General features: G+C 33.8%; 2 protein-coding genes across 2 annotated transcripts in view; one reads left to right on the top strand and one right to left on the bottom strand.

Moving 5' to 3' along the window:
- Positions 1-3,179, top strand: part of LOC149770947 (ankyrin repeat and MYND domain-containing protein 2-like) — a 32,702-nt gene extending 29,523 nt beyond the window's left edge. The window contains exon 12 of the mRNA XM_089948951.1: positions 1,269-3,179. Coding sequence (XP_089805077.1) covers positions 1,269-1,387 — 119 coding nt within the window. The 3' untranslated portion in view covers positions 1,388-3,179. The remainder of the gene's footprint in view (positions 1-1,268) is intronic.
- Positions 3,180-7,241: 4,062 nt separating this feature from the next.
- The window catches only part of LOC149770946 (uncharacterized), a 64,130-nt gene continuing 49,775 nt past the window's right edge, over positions 7,242-21,596 (bottom strand). Inside the window, exon 8 of the mRNA XM_089948950.1 lies at positions 7,242-20,903. Within this exon, the coding sequence (XP_089805076.1) occupies positions 20,686-20,903 (218 nt within the window). The 3' untranslated portion in view covers positions 7,242-20,685. The remainder of the gene's footprint in view (positions 20,904-21,596) is intronic.

Below are 21,596 nucleotides of genomic sequence, written 5' to 3'. Positions count from 1 at the left end.
ACAGAAAAGGAAGAATCTTTGGGGGAAGTTGGAGGCTGTGCCATTTTTATTTGTTTTGGTTTTACTCTTAACTATTTACAAGTATCCATTTTCTTTAAGCTAAAAACTTGTATTTCATCAGTGATCATCATGCAATGGAAAATACAATAAGTTATACAATTTATTTAAGTAGATTCAGGTTTTTTGCAGTATAGAAGACAGACACACACATCTGACTTGTGCATATCCCCTGAAAGGTGAAACCAATCCAAGAGCATATCCTGATAGTGGAACACATGCTTGTCAAGTGTGTTGATTTCCATCCTCTAAAACAATAGATTATTTTAATGAGAACTCAGTTAAGGAACTTTATAATGGTTTGCCTCCAGAGACAGTTTTGATCCTTTTGGAGGGAATGCATTTTATAAAACAAATTTTAACCTTATAATTTGGGTAATTTTATCTATGTTGCTATTTATAAAAAAAAATGCTTATTTAGAATTTCAGTATTTTTGCCTTTTATTTTTATTTTCTAGTACTTCATGTTTATGTATAATTGGAAACATTTTATCTTCTTAAAGTTTCTACATTTTTTTAATATTTACAATTTTACCTTTAATCTTGTAATATATCATCTTTACCAGATTTTTCAAGGAAGGATTTTTTAAATTGTTGTTATTGTTGTTGTTGTTGGGTTTAACGCCATTTTTCAGCACACGATAGGTTATGCATGGCGGCCAGTATTAATGGTAGAGGAAGATCCCAGGAAAACCCAGAGAAGAACCACCGACCCACAAGAAGCTACTGGCAAGCTTTCTCACATACCCACATTTGGCCGAATCCGGGACTCAAACCCAGACAGACAGAGGTGAGATGGCAGTGATCCGTAATGGAGAGCGCTTTAGACGACTTGGCCACTCGGGGCCCCGATTTTTTTTAATATGCAGTTTTCAGTATTTACATTTTTGGAACTTTACCTTTAACAAGCACCGTTTAGCCATTATTGTTTTGTTGACATGAAAATAAAACTTGATACATATATACAATTTTATGCTATTGATACGGTTGTGGCATATTCGTTAGCATGCTGGGCTTGTGATAAAAAGGGTGTGGGTTCAGATCATACCATAAGATCAGCACAAGGTGGGAAAAAATTGGTGTTTTCCTAGGCAAGGCATGTCGCTCAGATTGCCATGATACTAAATAACTTCCATATGTTTATATGCTGTAAAAAAGAAATCAAACCTAACCATTGATATCTGCACATAATTTGAATTTCTTTATTACAGATGCAGAGATTTTTAATGGTGAGAGTGAAGCAGAGGGGAACAGGAAAGTAATTCAGGACACAACACAGTTGCAGTCTTTAAATCAAGAGCAGACAACGCAGGCCACAGTAGAAACATGATACATTACAGTGGAATAGATGATGCAATAATTTCAGTAATAAAGAGCCCACAATAAAACCTCAGTACCATTGATATTGCTTATTGTCTAGGTAGCTGAATGTTTGAAATTTGTTAGGTTCTAAATCAGTTTAAAAAAAATTAATTCTAGTCTAATTGTCATTATTATGCTCATGATCTTAGCTGGGGTCATTTAGTGTTTTCATTCTTTTTTTCTTTTTTATTTTTTATGGGAAGGGGGTAAATATAAGATTATCAATGAGGTATTTTTTTTTTTGATTACAGAGGTTTTCTAATAACAGGACAGTAGACTTTAGTGCATGCAAGATGAGCTCATTTTGGAGGTTTTCTATTGAAAACCTAAGTTCCAGTTCGGAAACAATGTGCATAACCATAAATCTGAGTGTTTTCCAATATATTTACTCCTATGAGAGGACATATCCATATTTAGAAACAGTCCATTCTGCAAAATTAGAGTGCACTGAGATCTGATTAAAATCTTATGATAAGTGTCATTATAGATTCATGTTCTGGTCCACATTTCTTTTACCTATCAGATAAAGCATTGCATTTCCTCTTTGGGCAAGTTATTAGACATGTCATGTTTCAAAATGAGGTACATTTTCATAAATATGAAAGTTGTAATTTGATTGGTGAATTGAAAAGTCAAAGGAACATAACCTTGTATTAGTATCTGTCAAACCTCCATTATGTCGGAGACCTTGAAGTTAATCAGACTGGTCATGAGAATAATTTCTGATTGCAGGATTGTCCCAGTAAGAAGCGAGACCAAAAATCTTGCTATATTTCATGTCAGGCAACAGAAACACCTGTTGCAGTTCAGACATGTAAAAACTATGTGTTCTGTCATTTTTTGTTCATATAGATTGTGAAAAGATATAGTGTAATCCTTCTAAGTGTAGCTTTTCCCAGTCATTGCTAGACAGTTTGTGTAGCTGACATTGTTCTAGCCAGTGATTTAAAAAAAAAAAAGTATTTGGATTTAAATATGGCATCTAGGCTAGCTGTCAGTGTAGACGTAAATTAATTCGAGTATTCTGGCATCAAGTCTGCTTTGTACACAGATATCTTTTATCAATTTCAAAACTATCTTTTTATTACAATGTACAACTTGTCAAAAACTGGATTTCGCATGGATCCATAATACTCTTTTAAAATCCATAAATGGGAGTTGTACAGTAACTAGATCTTGCCATCAAAATGGCTAGATCTGGATCAGAAATATTAATGGCCTGGTTGGTGTCAGTGTATGTACCTGTTAACAAGGAAACAAGCTGAATCAAACTTTAATAAAGAGGTCATTGTTATACACAGGTGAACATTAAGAATATAGCATGTAATTTGACTTTATTTCTATCAACTGCTTAATAAGTCTGACCAGCATTATAAATAATAGTGAATGATCCAACTGAGTTATTTTTGACCCAGTTAATGCTTCTGCCACAGCATGTTGGATCCAGTTGTATCTTTTTGCTATTATTTGTAATGTTGTTTAGAATAGATGGAATGAAACATATGAAACAAATTTTTGTCTTATTTCAGTGCATTATTAGAGACCGTTACCAATACGTATCAAAATTTGTGGGGCACATATAAATGTAATTGTCTAAAAGCAAAGTTCATGTGACATTTTTGTATACACATCTTAAGTCTGGCATAAAATATATTATGTCAGAGTCCATCCTGCCATCACATTTGTTGTAGTTCTTTTCAGGTACTCTTGTTCCAGTCTGGTGAATTAAGTGAAATAAAAACATTTTTCTGCCTTCATAATTACTAGTCATACTTTTTTGATCATATTGTGTCATCTCATCTGAAAAAATAAAAACTGCTCTACAGTTGTGTGTGTGTGCATGTGTGTTTGATTTGGATTTTTAATGTAGCTTGAACAATTGTTCAGTCATATCGCTACGATGTCTGCAGTGTTATAGTTTATAGTGATGTTTATCACTAGGGCATCATGCTGCAGACATGTACCATGATGTCACACCCAGTCACATTATCGTGACAACAGGCCGACCAGTCCTAACACTAACCTCTTAAAGCTGCTTGCCAAGCAAGGCAGCAGTTAGTAACATTTTTATAAGTCTTTGGTATAACTTGGCTGAGGATTGATCCCATGATTTCCCACATCCAAGGCAGATGCTTTAATCACTTGGCCATCAGAGCGGTCCTCTGCAGTTGAGCAGAACTAGGTACACTTCTGTCACAATTGAGTAACATCCCTTTCCAATTTTTTATTCAGCAACCGAGTCACAATTTCTGTTCATTAGTTTCAAAATGACATGGGTTGATTGAAATCAAATTCATCAGTGTCATATCAGTAATATTTATTTCAGAATAATTTTAGCTGCATTGAAAAAGATTATTAAGTCTTTTGATCTGCATACCAAGGGAGGCATCAATTTCCAGCAGTAATTACCAGAGGCATTAATTACTAGCAGAAATTTCCAGAGGCATTATTTACGAGCTGTAATTTTCCAATGTTAGGGATGGAGTGAAGATACACCTTTGAGTACAGTGATCCCATTTCATTCACTGGAGCTATAAAGTACACCCTGTTCTAAAAGTTGACTGTGTTCTAAAAGTTCACAGTGTTTTAAATTAGACCATGTCATAAAGGTTCAATGTTATAAAAGTAGATGGCATATTAAAATTAAGAGTTAAAAGGGTTATAAAAGTAAATGGTATAACAAAAGTAGACTCTTATAAAGGTTGATTATGTTATAAAAGTAGACTGTTTTAAAAGACCGTGTTATACAAGAAAGTCCACTTCATACTGATGCAAATTACAATTAAAAAAATTGCAATAATGGGCATTTTGAACAACAGAACACAAGATGGTATGTTTCATTGTGATATGCTTTAAAACTTTCTCGCTATCCAAAAACATTTTGTCTTTGGTAACAAGATTAATACATGCAGATTTCATTCAGTTTGCCAGATACTTTAGTTGTAGTCAGGATGTGTGTAAAATAAGGAAACCAGAAGCAAAACTTGACATGAAATTACATGTTTATGATATAGTATACAAGCTGTGCTAACATTTTGTTTACTCTGGTGAAAAACCATTGATCCAGAGGAAGCTACTGGCAAGCTTTCTACCATACCCACATAGACTGAGCCCGAGAAACGAACCCATGCAGAGAAAAGTGAGATGGCAGAGATCTGTAAAGGCGAGTCCTTTAGACCATTTGGCCACCTTACTTTTTCAGATGTTGTTTAATATTATTAGGAATGCAAATTATATTTGGTGAAAGAGAATGGACACTATGCTATAGGCATGAAGAGATTGACCAAGTCAAAACCAAACGAGACTGATTCTAGGTGCTGAAACAAACAATATTCAAACACTAGATTGTGCTATACTTTTGTACACTGATCAGTTTAGAACATGCAGTTGCATGTGACCACTAGTGTCTGCATTTTTATGTTTGATTTAGCAATGTTTGGTATAAGTTCAATAATAAGAAAGATTCTTGGCCATACATTAGGAAATTAGAGCTAATACAATGTGTAGCAAACTGATATAATACCACAATAAAATTTTCAGTCCTTTGGGTTTGTAACAATAGTCATGTCAGTGGAACAACACTATGGGTATTGTACAAATAAAATCACAAGTATTTCTTCCTCAATGTAGGTGGAAACAACTTATGTTTACAGTAGGACTCAACTAATGGCTTTTATTATATGCTCATTTTTTTCCCCGTTAACTTTACATTGTGAGAATCGTTCAATATTCCCTGATACTGAACGCGCGTGACAATACGCATATAGCATTCACGTGAATAAAAGAACTACTTTCTTTTGTAAATAAACAATGGCCTCAGACGCCAGCACTTTTCATTTGTAAACAAATCATGTACACTCGCGTAAGAGGCTCTTTACGTTGTGGTTGTTTAAATTTGTTTCTGAATAATTAAAACATGTTTCGTGGACTGCAAAAACCCCCAGCTGTCTTGACATTTTGCATTGATACAATATTATGGATTTAGGCTAGCTACCTTATATAAATGACGGATTAGGTCCTTACAAATAACAAGGCATATAACTGTTTTCTTTAGTTGGTGATAAGAATGGCAAAATAAAATATACTTACAGTTTTACATCCTGAATTTCCTCAAAATGTTTTCTCTTAATTCTGCAAATCCGAATTACATGAGCCATGTCATAGGTTTTTAATCTACATGACACATTTCGAAAGTGTGCTGTAATTTCGATGATAAGTGCAATTGCATCCTCGTTACTGCACTCAAAATGAAATACACATTAAATTCCATAGCGTCTTTTTGAAAATTGCAATTGAAAGACTTATTTTTCCCACGTTATGATTTCAATCATTCAGTGACAGAAACAGAAACACATTTGCAGACGTAAACAAGCTTCTCCCAGGCCACTTCAATCCAATGTATTTCATGTATAATTTGCAAAGATGAATCCAGTCCAAATTCACAAACTTTCATCGAATCGAAACAAAATACCAAAATATATTCACTCCAGATCAAATGGAAAAGTTGTTGCAATGCGCATTCATTCACAATATGACTGCAAATTTCAATTTTAACTAGACATGCCATTTTCTTTCGAAAGTTATATCGACCACACGACTAAGTTCAAATTTATCTGGGCGGAGCTATGTGCGCATTAATAATGATGTCATTTTGTAATGTCAACTCTGCGCTTGTGTATTTAGTTTGGAATATGACATTCATTCATTCATTTACGTTGTTTCTTGTAGTGTATTTTGTTTATATAATTAAACCTTAGGTAGAATAAAAACTGAGCATATAATAAAAGGTTACTGCATTTGTATGGGAAAATATGAACTCGTTTTGTCGGAAGGATATACTGCACTCACAAATTCGTGCAGTATTCATTCCGAAAACTCGTTCATATTTTCCCATACAAATGCAGTAACCTATAATTACTGGATATTTAAAATATACTCTGGCCGACCGGTGCAATGACCCTACTGCATAATGCCAACATTGTAGGTAGGCAGACAGCAGTGTCTGCTAATAATAATGGTTCATCTGTAGTGCAGGATGATCATGAATGACACATTTAATAAACAGTACTATTTTGACTGCTGTTAAATATTTTATAATTATCTAAATGGGCCCCGATAGTTTAAGAAAAGACTGCTGTATGCCATTTTAATTTTTTTTTCCCTCTATGAAGTCAAAACTTTTGTCAGTATTAGTTTCAGTTTTGTCTCTCCGACTAAATTTTGTTAGGGTAACTTTTCGATATTCTGCATTGGTTTCATTTGTGAAGAAAAAGTAAAATTTGTGTGGTTTTGTAGGGCTTAATGCCATTATTCAGCACACAATAGGCTATATATGGGAACCAATATATTTGATGGAAGAACCAGGGAACAACCAATGACCCATGGGAAGTGAACGGCAAGCTTTCTCACATTCCCATGCTGATCAAGCCAGGACTGAACTCATGTAGACAGGTGATCTGCAGAGACACACGCTACTCTGCCTCCTGGACCTATACATTAGGCAAAAGAAAAATTTCCAAGGGCGATACCTTTGAGCAAGGAAAACTGTACCAACATGGACTACATAATTAATGTCCTTATCCCATGTTTTGGATTTTGGTCAGCAGGACCACAATAATTTTTTTCAACCAGAATATCTCTTTCCATTCAACAATAAATTAAAATTGGAATCAATGTTATGCACTTTTTTTCAGCTCTTAACATCCGAAACAGTGTGCATAGACAGCTTCCTTACATGAACGACCTCATATGGATGTAGGTTTATTCTTGAAGTTCTGGTACAAACCCACAAAAAAGGAAAGAGAACACACAAGACTTTCGGATACATTATAATATTTTATTTGCCATTACATGTACTGTTTATTATGAGGACATCGGTAATCACTGGCTTTGGAGAGGAGGTAGTAAGTAGAGAGACTGTGTACAGAGGGCATAACACTAAGATTATAATACCACATTTGCTTTATTATTATTATATACTCCGATTCTGTCCCATTTAGACATAAGAGATAACTAAACATTTCCCCATATACGTAATCATCAATGATACACATAAAGACACATCATAACATCATCCAACACGCCCAATGTGTTCATGTGTGCCATGAATTATAAGTGACGTTGAAGAATAAAAAGAATCTATTTGAATACTTGTCATTGTTACGAACAGTAAAGAAATAAAGTACCTGATACTGATTATAAATAAGAATATATAATAATCAAGTTATTGTGCATAACCTGTCAGTCTTGAGTTGACTTGTTTTGCTGCAGTCTATTCAATAGCTTGTCAGTCACCGCTAAAACTTGCCAACTTAAGAGATCAAACAGTACCCATACCTGTAAGTATGACGGCACACAACTGATACTAGTGTAGATAAAAATCTGGCAAAAAAGGTACAAGCTAATCTACACTTTTCTATCTACTTATGAATCAAAAGTGTCATATTTTCATGTGGAAGTTGGATCTAACTCCAAACTGCATAGACCCAAAAATGCTGGCACATAATGTGTCAGCAGATCAAGTGTCTATGCAGACTGAAGTTGGACACAACTTACATGCTAGTATTAATGATAAATGGTATAGACCATGGTGTGCTGGTACATTTTTCAAGAGCAAATTAAGGTCTATGATTTTCAAAGCTTGATGCATGTAACAAAGGATAATTTGGCAATTCAGTGTAAGAACTTCACTAAACCCAACACTTCAGGGACCAAATTTGTGGCCATTATTTAGTGCTGGCCAGGATAATAAAATATGAATTATAGTGAAAGGGTGGCCGAACTGTACTTACATTTACATGCAACCAGTCTTCAGAGGAGCATGTGTGTGCCCATTTGAGAATAGTTACACTGTACATGTCTGTGTTGTTCATTATTACTGATTACAGATGTTTTGCAAAATGATAATTTGTTATAAATAAGGAGAATAAATAGGAGATGGATCCTTCATCTTTACTACAAGAAGTACTGTAATGGATATAAGGATAATATAGCTTTTGCAGAGTGCAAACATTTGGAGTGGAAATTTTTTCATCCAGAGAGCAAAGCGCCATAGGTAAACGTCTTTTTCCATTTCATCTGGCATTGTCTGCACACAGCAAACCCTATCTTATTGCATTTACTTTTACATGATCGGTTACTAGGTACATAAACTAGGTATATGATGCAAGTACCAAACACCTACAATTGGGTACATACATAATATATGTACCACACCTACATTATCAATTACTATAGTATTCATTTACTCTCCCATTTGTTTGTAACCCCTACTGATTTTATAAGCAAAGGACATCAAGGGTATAAAAAAATGCACAAAACTACATCAATCAATTAATCAATTTATAATTTCTGACCCAAATGTCATCTGGGGAGTCCCTAACATTGCCATCTTATGCACGTTTCAAACCAAATGTTTTTTTTTTGTTACTAACACCATGCCATATTTGTGTGGGAGATGTGATGTAGTTCTGTCTTCAATAAGTTCTAAATAATTTCCTAATAATTTCTATAACTTGGAAGTTACATTCTTTAGAATACATAAGAGTTTTTTTAGTTTGTTGAATTCTTTATAGAAATATTAAAATTAGACGTTGCAAATACTGGAAGCAGACAGCTGTTTTTGCTGAAAATGGACTGTTCTAGACATCAGAAAAAGGACAGTGAGCAGTCATTCTGGTTGTTTACAACAACAGTTTCTGCTAGGTTTAAAATTGCTTGGCAGCCATCAGCTTAGAAATGAAAAATTGAAGAGTGAAAGGAATAAGTTCTGTGCATTTTTTAAAAATCCTTAATGCTTTTCCATTTTTACAATTTGTAATGGGGTACAAAGAAATTGGAGGGTAAGTGAATACTACTGACACATAATCTATTTAAGAAACACCTACAACTGGTATTTAAAAGGAAAAATCTCTGTACTGAAAGAAAAACCTAAAATTCAAACGCTCGAGTACGGCTGATGTCACAAAAGCACCTGATAATGCAAAAATTCAACAATAAAAATGGAACACCCGAAACACAATCTGATTGGCACATGATTTTAAATGTACTTGATTGAATGTTCCCAAGGTTTACTACACATTTTCTCCCCCAATTACATTTTCATCTATAAATAATTTTTGGCAAATATAGGTTTTAAAAAAAATGACATGACCCTTGTACAGTACTACTTCTTAACACATATTTTTTTTACATTACTGATTACTGTATACAATCACCCTCTGTATATTTCTACCAGTGCATTCGTGTTTTTTCCTGAACACGTAAGAAAAGGGTAATATGGGAAACGAATATTCTGTATCATTACATTCATAGGACATGTACTTTCAAATACCAATTTTCAGAGCATTTCCATTGGTCCTTGAAAATTATATGCAATATTATCTGCCCAAAGGCAATAACTTAAAAATCTACATTTTTTTTCCCCCCAGGTTTTTTTTAAATTAAAGAAAATGCAATGATTATCATTACTATATTAAAACTACTTGTCAAATGGTTGAGATGACTGCAGTGAATCCATCACCATTAAAAATACTACTATTGCATTAAAAGTACATCATGTGTATTTTTATACAAGGACTCCCACCCCAGAAGTAGTTTGAAAAAACAAAGATGTTGATTCTTAAAGAATTTGAGTTCATAACACATAAATTCATAAATTTAAATGTACAACAAATATTATATGATCTAACTACTTTGCTCAGAAATCAAGATTTTTTGATGGTGCTAGTGTTAATGGTCATAACAATTATGATGGGTTTTGGAATTTTCTCGTTTCCTTCTGTAACTGTAATTAGAATCTAATTTAAAATTATTATAAAAACTAATTTACACTCTACACCAACAATGAGGGAAAAAACATACCAACAAAATTTCTTACAGGTGAAACTAGACTTAAAATGCAGCAAATGATTTAGATTCAAAACTACCTGAAAACATCACGAGAACATTCAGCAAGCGGCAATAATGGTAATACAATTAACTTGACAGTAAAAGCACCTGTAAATCTGACATATTCGTGCATTATCTAACATTGGTCCCAAAACTGAATAAAACAAATTACTTAACATTTTCTTAAACAATACAGGTAACAAAATATACTTGCTTACAAATGGCATCCAACTGCAACAAAAAAAACCCCCAACAGACCCTGATCTGCTGTCTGCTCCAGAATGTCAGGGTCCAATTTGTTTCACTGATTACTCCTGAAAAACCCTGTGAGGGCAAATATGGAAAGGCAGATTGATCTCAACTTACAAGCAAGTACATATGGTAGCATACTTAAATTTCACAATTGGGTTAAACACTTACATTCATTAAGGCAAAGAAACTGACATATGGACAAGAATAATTACACAAGACTCATCAGTTCTAATGGATCCATTACAAGCATTCTCTCTGCACAAAAGTCATTCTATGACATTTATTTCATCACTGTGTATGAAATTTATTAGTCTATTATGTTGATTGAATTATAAATTTATAACTCGTGCCAGCATCTCTGGATTTCTAAACTGCCTCAATATCATTTCTAGCCTGTTCTTCTGTAACATAATGTAGTAACGGTGTTTAAAAAAAAGCATGTTGTCGCTGCATGCTCCTATTTATTTCTATGGAAACCAGAAATTAAGGAATAAATAACGTTTTCATTTTAAAACTTGCTTTTGTAAAACAATACAAATCTTTTAAATACTCAATATGCAATCCTTCTTGATATTGTAGAAAGAAACTATAAGGAAGATCAAAAATCAAAGCAACATTAAAAATGTGCATGAAATTTTCTTAGCTAGCCTGAATAAATCTGAGCAAATAAACATGGTGAGAAGATCAATGAATTAAAAATTCATGCAATCACACAGCTGCAAAATTGGCGAGACAAATGTACTATGGATTTAAAAACACTACCTAACGATTTACTCTAAACGGAAAATGTCAAGGAAGAGGAAGATGGTATGATAATTTATCGGAGGAGGTAAAAGTGCCAATTTGACATTCAGCACTGTTATGAGGTCTGAAGATAAGGTTGAGGTATTTTAAAAGCAAGTGAGGTACCTAATGTGTTTATCTGTGTATAGTCTTCATCCAAATACAAACATGTTTTCCATCAAACTTTACATATCTGAATTTATTTAATACACTGTAAACAGTTCCCTACTGTATGTAATATACATCCAAATGCAAACGGTATGGTTGGCTGGATTAATTGGCACTTTTAACATGATACTGGCAATATTACGCCGAAATAGAAGCCAAGGGCCTTTCATAAAGAAACTGTCATGGCCGTCCTGGGTGGGTATTGATCTCATGACCATTGGATTAGGAGTCTAATGCTCTGCCCACTGATTGAGTGGACTTCCCACAAACAGCATATACCAAAATCCAGAGTACAAGTATTTGATATCCTGTTACATAAATATAAAACAGATTGGAGTTTTACACCAGTATCTGGGTTTATGCTATTGGCTTCTAGTCACCTGTAGTTGAGATGACTTTGATGTATTGTTACTTTATCATACTGCAAAAATTCCACTCATCTGTTTGTGTTTACAACTGGTCAACTTAAGAAGGGCAAGTGACCAAATGGATAAAGTGTTGTAATAAAAATTTCAAGATCATAAATAAAGGAAGGACAAGTAGTTAATTGAAAATTTTTTGAGACCTGAGAGATCCAAGTGCATGCTGATTACATCAGGGTGCATGTTACACAGGAGTAAATACATTACTCTATCCACGAGACAAGTGTTAAATACCACAGTAGTGTTACACAACATCAAGTTGGTACATCTTAATGTTTTCTAAAAAAGTACTTAACCAAATTAAAATGATTACAAGACCTTGACTACACAAAAGCTGGGTCTCTGGATGGCTGATTTGTCTATGGTATTTGCCTTTACAGGTCACTGATATCTCTCTTTTGTCTGCATGGGTATCGAGTCTCTGGCTTGTGTGTGTCTGATTTGGATTTTTAACATAGCTTTAACAATTTTTCAGTCATATCCCTACGATATCTGCAGTGTGACAGTTTATAGTGATGTCTAGCAATGGGGCATCAAGTTGCAGACATGTGGCATGATGTCCCCACCCAGTCACATTATCCTGACACCAGGGTGAGCGGTCTTAACACTAACCTCTTAATGCTGAACACCAAGCAAGGAGCAGTTAGTACCATTTTTGTAAGTCTTTGGTATGACTTGGCCGGGGATCAAATCCACGACCTCACGCATCCAAGATTCTCTGGCTCAGCCAGTGTGGGTTCATGAGAAAGCTTGCGAGTAGTTTCCAATAGGTTGGTAGCTCTTCCCAGGGTTCTTCTTTCACCAGTATGATTGAGTTGGATTCTTTTCATCACAAAATGTCAAATTCATGTTGGAATTGATGTTGGTATACCTACTAAACTCTGAAGAGATAACTTTAATGCAAATTTTAATTTGTTCATTATAGAGATGTGAGCGACTCCTGCGCTTAAATTCTGATTTATGTATCAAATTCTTACAACTGACAATAATTCATCTATAATTCTAAGTCTATTACACCGATTTACAGCCAGCTGACTTTGGTTGTGTGATAATGGTGTTCTGTATAATAAGAAATGAAAAATGAATTCTAACCTAGATCGAAACAAAGAGTTATATTTACAAAGATATAAGATGGATGAACATTCTGCTAAATCTCTCGTACACGTGCACTTTTGAGTAAAATAAAACATAATTCAAAGTTACACAGATCTTAAGTCAGTTAATTAGAAGACAAGATTAAAACAAAACAAAATGGTTGAATAGTTTGCTTATAAACTATGTGATTAATAGTATATCAAAACATACTTGTAGCTATTCTAGGTAAATTTTCTAACTATACACGACTATTATGCTCTCCCTATGTAAGAAATTTAGTGAACATTTACTGGAGTTTCATGGATATGAGCAATTATATTGTGAACAGTGGACCAAACTCTGTTGAGTGCAAGTTTCTTATCAAATTGATGAAACAATTTAATGATCTATGTAATATATGAGCCTGGGTTAGAAAAAAACATTGAAATTAACAAATTCTGTTTAATTTCATATAGTACTGCAGAAAGTAGTGAGTCTATCACAAAAAATTCGCTTAGATTCTTGTTGTTCAACAAAACATAAAACAAGTGTAGTAATATCTGTTAAATACATTTGTTGGGATTCTATAATTAAACTAGATATAATATTGTGACATGACATATGTTGCAAAAAAATTGAAATTTGTTGATGTTAAATGAATGACATGCAATAACACAAAACAAGTCATGAGAAATACACTGCCATGCTGTAATGCTGAAGTGAACAGAAAATGTATGCACACGTTTTAATCCATGGTAGATAATTAAGAATAAGGTAACTGAGGTAAAGCAGAACAATTAGATTTTTGTTCAGCTCGTATGACAAAGTCATTTACCTAATTTTTCTTTAGCATTTTTGGTTCCATGGTTTCAAGATGAATCCTTGATCTTTATTAGAATGAACCAACAAAATAAACATTTCTTACACAGGAAGAGTATTCTTCCTTTGATATATCTATTCATCTTTTATTATAACTACCTTTTCTATCACAATAACACATATAATACTGCATCACATTGCATTTACAAAATATGAAAACTTAACAAATCAATCAACACTCATACTTATGCTAAATTTATTCATCCTACCCTAAATAAAAACATTGGCTTCTGTTAACAGATGTGTGAAAAACTTAAAAGATACAAACCTATCAACAATAAGTAGAATCTTTTTATTATGTAGCAATTTCACCCCCACCCCCCATTCCCAAAGAAAGTCTATTCTTCTTTCTCTAACTGATATTGCTTGCAACTGTTTATCGTTCTGCATCTTTCTTCTAAGGAAAATTGTCCAAGGCAGTGATGACACCCATAGTGAAGTCTGGTCATTTCCGATCAGAAATATGGCATTCTGAGTGGTAAAAAGCAATTGACAGATGCATAAATAACCACAATCAGGGACAGGTGAGCTAAAAAAAAAAAAGAAGATGCACTAAGTGCAAGAAATTTCTTAATAAAATTTGAAGTATTCATGTATCCATTTAATGTTCAAGTAATCTTTTATGTAAAACAAAAATATTTATGTAAATGAGTGATACTGATATTGGTATATTGATACTGATTCCTGGAAAGTATCATGGAGGATGCCTTGCATAGGAGGAAGAACAATCACCATGACCATCCTTCGCTCTGCAGATGATATTAATGGTTTAACAGGAGACGAAAAATAAAATGGTTGATATGGTCGAGTACCTCGAGACAACCTCCACAGCATATGGTATGGAGATTAGCACAGAAAAAAAAACTGATGACAAACAAAACAAACGGCATTAGTGCAGAAATAAAGGTCAGTGGACAGAAGCTGGAAAGAGTCACAAGCTTCAAGTACTTGGGATCAATTATCACAGATGAGGGCTCCAAACCAGAACTAATTTACAGAATTGCCAAGATGACAGCAGCAATAATGAGGTCGAGGCCATTATGGCAAGATACCAATGTTGCTTTTGGTTCCAAAATAAGGCTGATGTGCTAGATTGTCATACCTATCTTTCTGCATTCTTGTGAAATATGGATGCTCACATCAGGTCTACAAAGGATTCAAACCTTCAAAATGAGATGCTACTGCAAGATCTTGGGCATCTCATACATTGACCATGTAACCAACGAAGAAGTCAACAACTGGATCCAGCGAGCCATTGGATCCTATGAAAACCTCTTGACCACTGTAAAAAAGCATGAACTGAAGTGGTATGGTCAAGTCTCAAGATCATCTGGACTGGCAAAAACAATATTGCAAGGCACAGTGCAAGGGAAGAAGAGGCAGACAGAAAAAGAGGCGGGAAGAAAACATTAAGGCGTGGACAGGCATGGAATCTGGAGATTCCCAAAGGGCAGTAGAGAAAAGGGAAAGATGGAAAGAATTTGTAGTCAAGTCAACTGTGGTGCCCCAATGACCTCTTCCATTAATGGATTGATGATGATATCAGTATTGATATCAATGTTTACTTTTCATTTAAAGATTTAGTGGGTTTGATTTAGAGAAAAGGTGTAATATATAATAGGGCAGAAAGTCTATTACATCAAAAAATCCTTTAACTATACATGGAATTGCTAGTCTTTACCACCACCACAAAAACTTCTATATTTTCACTATCACACTTACTTTACAAACATAAGCAAATTAAAAAAATAAAATCAATTTACTGTCTGGAGAAAGAACATACTGATTGTATTCCTGCTGTTACAAATGTGGAATTTTTTAAATACAAGTTTCTGTTTAATTACCTCAGGAGCTACAGGTTTTCTAGGCCTTCAATTTCACTTTGCAAAATTTACTTTTCTACAGTGACATGAATTTCCGAGTTTTCCTTTCCCACAGCCATATGAATTTCAGATTTGTATTTCATTGTAAAGTTTAATAAGAGAGGTGGAGAGTTAATTAGCTGGAAATATTAACTTGGACTTCTTCACAATACATATTTATATTTGCCATATTAAATGAGTCCATTTTCGGACTGTATAAAACATGTGGTTCTGTATTTATTACATACCCCTTTTTGAAACTTTCTAGCTGCACTGTATGAATGAAATTCAGAAAGAAATGGGATTTTTAAGTCAGATTCATTGCATATAAGAATATCTAGTAGCACATGTCAAAGCAGTAGGCACTCATGTAGTTTTGAGTCTGGGTGTCTGATCTAAACTGATCACCAGATCCAGCACGTAATAATAAATGGGTTTCTAATAAATATGGATATGTGACTGGCCACTTGAAAATTATCTTGCTCGGTAAAACAGAAAGTTATAAATTTAAAGGCCTGGTTTCAGGCTATGCAACATTTGCAAGAACAGGAGTCCATTCGAGGAATTTACTTGTCCAGGATGTTGTTGGTAGAATTTACTCAGGAGTTACATGGGAATGTATTTTCTCATAGGTTGACTTCATCATAACCAGCAAACCAACTAACAATGTTAATGCCAGAGGGTGAACTAGCAACCAAGAAAGCTGACAATATCATTAATGAACAAAAAAAACAAAACAATGGGGTACAAAAAGTACAAATTGCTATAGTGAACTGATCTTAAATTATATCAGCTACCCTCGTATTTTACACTAATGATACTTTGGGATTCCCCAATCATTATTTAGTTAACCCCTCCAGCATTGTCATATTTGAGGCGTTGGTAATGCAGGATATGTTTATGACTGATACATCCTTGCACATGGCTGAATTCCAAGTAACCTCACCCCCTCAACTACTCAAACTGTCGATGCAAGCAGTGGAATACCGTTTACCTGTCAGTTTGATCCACTCCATGTATTTTCCTAATTGGCTTGCGAGTCTTATTCAGCTATTGCAATTTCAAGTCTGATCAATCAAGCATAACAAATGTATCTGAAGAACAATAGATTTAAAATACCAAGATTGAGGTACTTGAGGGGGGAAGGAAAGATATAAAGGCACTTGCTTCATATCAATTAACTGAGACTTATAAGTCTTTATTTGCTGACCAATTCGATTTATATTTGTTAAGCCATCATGAAAGTGTCCTCCAACTTGCAATAAGCAATGTAGTTCTTCAACAGTCCTTCGGAACTCTCTTTATGATGATGCTCCCTTTATGCACATCATTTCAATCAAATCTGTCATTTATTTCTGGACATCAGTGTAAGATGTCATCCTTTTCTTCAAGTAATTTTTAATTTTTTTAATAATAATCCAGGTATTCTACATTGGAATGGAAACACTGCCATCCATCCTGGACAGGAATATTAAAAAACACAACTGAATTTTAAGATGCAACAATGTTTTGTTTTCTGTGTGAACATTCTGTTCTAAATGTATGAAAATTGTACACTATGTATATACATAGATTTATATATAATGAATGAAACAGTAAAATACATGTACTACCCAAGAGTATTTACAGGAGTATATTAGATATACATCTAAGAGTATTTACAATATATTATCATTTACATTCTATTAAAAATCTGACCTGTGGAGGTAGCTTGTTCTATACATTAGTTTTATAGAATTCAATGGTTAACCAAACCATGCCAAGTAATTTTTATCGTTTTGTTTCATGTAAGAAATTACAAATAAGACAATTTAAAATTCCCAAATAAAAATTGTTTACAATTATAGCAAAGTAAATAGACAAAGTAAAGGTTGTAAGATTTGATAATGTTGTTGTAATTGAAGACAAGTTAAAAACACAGCATTAGGTGAGCATTTCATTAAAATGTAAATTAGGAATGCTATGCAGTTATTTCAATAAATGAAAAGCTATTGGAGGTTATCAAACTAACATTACTCAATCAGATAAAAAGCAAAGATCTCCAACATACTTAAGATTTGACTGGCGCCGGCCAAGTTCAATGTTCTAGTGATCTTTTTAGCATCTGATTCACTTATTTTTAGTAACCTATCACACAGCGTTACTGATTTGGTGTCGGTTATCATCATTAAGAATATATTCAAAATGATGTTATTCACTTTCAGAAATTTGAAAGCTGTGATTTGATCAGAGAATCAAAAGGTCATAAGAACATACTGTCCCCATCAAACATACTGTCCCCATCAGATCTATTAAAGTACAAGTCACACGGGTCATGTAGGCATTCAACACCGACTATTTCAGTAATGGGTGTAATTTTGTAGAATTCAATTCTAGATATCTTTAAATGGCAGGTATTCACTTCATTTGGATTTGTATACATCCATATTCCTTTGGAAGTTCATTATTTAGACACCACAAGAGGTGCATTTGGCAAATTCAACGTTAAAGCACATATACATTTTTAAACGAAATGAACTTAAAGGTGTGATCTAGTAAAATCCGGACCTGGCTGAGTGGTCTAAAGCGCTCACTGTTACAGATCACTGTTATGCGTGAGTTTGAGTCTCAGGCTCGGCTTATGTGGGTATGTGAGAAAGCCTGCCAGTAACTTCTCGTGGGTCGGTGGTTCTTCCTCCACCAATTATACTGGCCGCCATGTATAGCCTATCTTGTGCTGAAAAATGGCATTAAACCCTACAACAACAACAATCCAGACTGAATGTCGTGATAATCAGGATTGATTAGACTTTGGTAAAAGAAAATTATTGTTAAATTTTAAAAGAACAATTTATATTTAATTTTGAATGAGTAAATGCACATACATGACCCATGTGACTTGTACTTTAAAGTAGATCTTGGTCTTTATTCACACTGGATATTTCTTAAGCTCTCTTCATCTAAAGAATGAGTCAATGAAATGAGGAGAAGCAAAGAATTAGCAATGAAAAATTACACCAACATAAAATGGGACTACAGCAGCTAATGATACAATACGTTTGATGAATTAAACTAAAATGTGAAACTAAATAACAAAATGTGAAACTAAATCACAAAATGAGTATTAATCATTACCCAGAATCACCCAAAATGTTAGTCTTCTATCTACATATATATAACTAGTAAAACAAATGAAATTATACAAAAATAAAAATACATCTGCTTAATTAAATGATTAGGTAGATTGATAAAACATTGAACTATAAAATCTGGTAAATGCAACACTATTATATGCAGGAATTATACACATCTTTTTATACAGTGACATCAAATTTATACATATTACTCAAAATGATATGGATCCTTAGTTTTGGCATGTGGTGAACAATTAATGAAACAGAATTGTTTACAACCTTAAAAACAATCTGATAGACTATATCTAAAACTTTTAAATTCAACAGTTGATAAACAGATCTTGAATAACGTTTCCCCATCTTTTCTTGGACCCACCAATACACCGACCCTTACTATCCATTTATTTCTGTGTGTAACTGATACACATTTTTGAAAACTGGAATAAATGCAGATCTTGTACTTTGTTAAAATATAACAGACATCTTGGCCATGTGCAGTGCCAGTCAATAACCAGCATAACAAACATTCTAACCATGTGTGTTTACCAAAACTCTCCATGCTGGTCTGGTCAAACAGTTGAACTGAAATTGGCTATATCTGCTAAACAATTCACAGATTTAATACCTTCAGTAACTCTTCTCTAATTTTAATGAAATTTTCACCACATACATAAAAGTCCTCTGTAAGCCATAATTTCTTTTATAATCACTTTCTTTTACAATGACAGATCTTCAAGAAAATATCAAGCTAATTACTGGCAAACATTCTCCAATTTGCAAGAGGACAATTACAACAAAGGATTACTACTGTACAAGTCCAAATTGCACTGATCTAGATCTGTTGTCAAATAATGCACTGGTGAATCTGGGTCTATACACTTTAAATAATCAGCAGAACAAAGAGCAAGACCCTAATCTGCTGGTACATCATGCCATAAAAGGTTAGGGTCTATACTGTTTGCATTTAGACTCGACTTATAAGAGAGTACATAGGGTATAAAATGGTCATCCTCAGGGAAATGTAAATCAAAACAGGTATCACATACTTTCATTTTCCTATGGATAAGGAACTGACAAACATTTAGGAACCTGCTAAATCAAACTTTAATTCCTTTTGGCAAACTTAACATTGTATAAGAAATTCAGATCAATAAAACCAAAAAAGAGAAATGATAACCCATAGTCTTCTTTGCCATGCATCTGTTACAATTTTTTTTAAAAACTAACTACATTTCAAGATAAGTTTAAACACCTCTGAGGTAAAATAAAAACAACTGGAATTCTTATGATCACAGACTCAAAAGATGGTTATATAATGAATACAATGACCATTTGCCAAGTTGCACATGTGTATGCAGTGTACATGAATGCAGATGTGACATGAAGCAGAAATGAGGTATACACAAATAAAATAAACTTCTGATAGAGGTAAATATTCATGAATACCCGATATACACTACAGTATATTGTGAGGAAAATTGTACATTACGCTTTTTATGTCCTAGATGTTCTTGGCATTAAACATGGCTCTACACCTCCATAAAGTACTAAAAACTAAAAGGGAGATAAATCTAGGGAGGCAAAACGACATGCAAAGATCATTTTACTTTCCCTTCTTTAAAAATCATCCTAATTTATTAATTTAAAAATCTTTGGTTAAATTCATTGGCTAAATTCATTCCATCTTCATTTTATGAATGCTGATAAAGTTGTTTTTCTTCTAAAATTACAAATAATTTTTTGTGCTTAAAAACTCAACCAAAATGGTTCTTCAGAAGTGACAATCTCTTTCACTGGATAAGCGGAGACAACTTCACTACATTTTCAAGGACAAACAATTCCATTCTGTTGCTGCTGTACTTTGATAATACAGTTACCATCCAAATGTTTTTCCAAATTCTTTGAAGTAACAAATCCCTCTCCACAATGTGGACATTCATTGCGGGACTTTAGTCCATGGATTTGAGATTTCATGTGGCGATTCAAATCTGACTGAGTTACACCCTTGTAACTACACAATTTGCAGCAGTATTCACGAATTCCTGCAACAATAAAACAAATGTCAACATAAATATTATCGCAAGGATCATGAGAAGCAAATCCTTTCATTTCATTGTAAGAACATATAAATAAAGATGGCTCGATGTCTACTCAAATTTGTTAGGCATACAGTTTTACTAAGGTTGAAAAGAATGCATCAAGATTTCTACCAAATAATGTGAACAAAATCCAGCTTTTATTATTTTGGCTAATGATTGTCCTGTGTTCTATTTAGTTTTCCATCCCAAGATGGGCCCCAAAATGCTCCAAGGCACCTGCTTTTACAGATCAGACATCTCACCTCCGTCCATGTGAGTTGGAGTCTCTGGCTCAGTCAATATGGGTATGTGAGAAAGCTAGTCAGTAGCTTCCCATGGGATGGTGGTTCTTACCAAGGTTCTTCCATTTTCTTCCTCCACCCAATATACTGGCTACACATATTGCATATCATATACTAAAAATGGTGTTAAACCCACAACAAAAACAACAATAACTATCCAAGGAAATATTAACAGTCGAGTGTCATTTCGGTCTGTTTAAAAAAAGAAGCTTATACCAAGAAAAGATTTGTGGATAAATAAATTTTTACTTTGATTACATAATTTAAAACAATATGGAAATTTCTGGGAGCATTAGTTTTACCAAATCATTTAACTCAGTGTCCAGCCTATAGATCTCAAACTATTATGAAAACC

This window comes from Sinohyriopsis cumingii, unplaced genomic scaffold (assembly GCF_028554795.1).
Source record: "Sinohyriopsis cumingii isolate HCF-2022 unplaced genomic scaffold, ASM2855479v2 utg002197l, whole genome shotgun sequence".
Taxonomy (NCBI): Eukaryota; Metazoa; Mollusca; class Bivalvia; order Unionida; family Unionidae; genus Sinohyriopsis; species Sinohyriopsis cumingii.
This window is presented reverse-complemented; position numbering and strand designations above follow the sequence as displayed.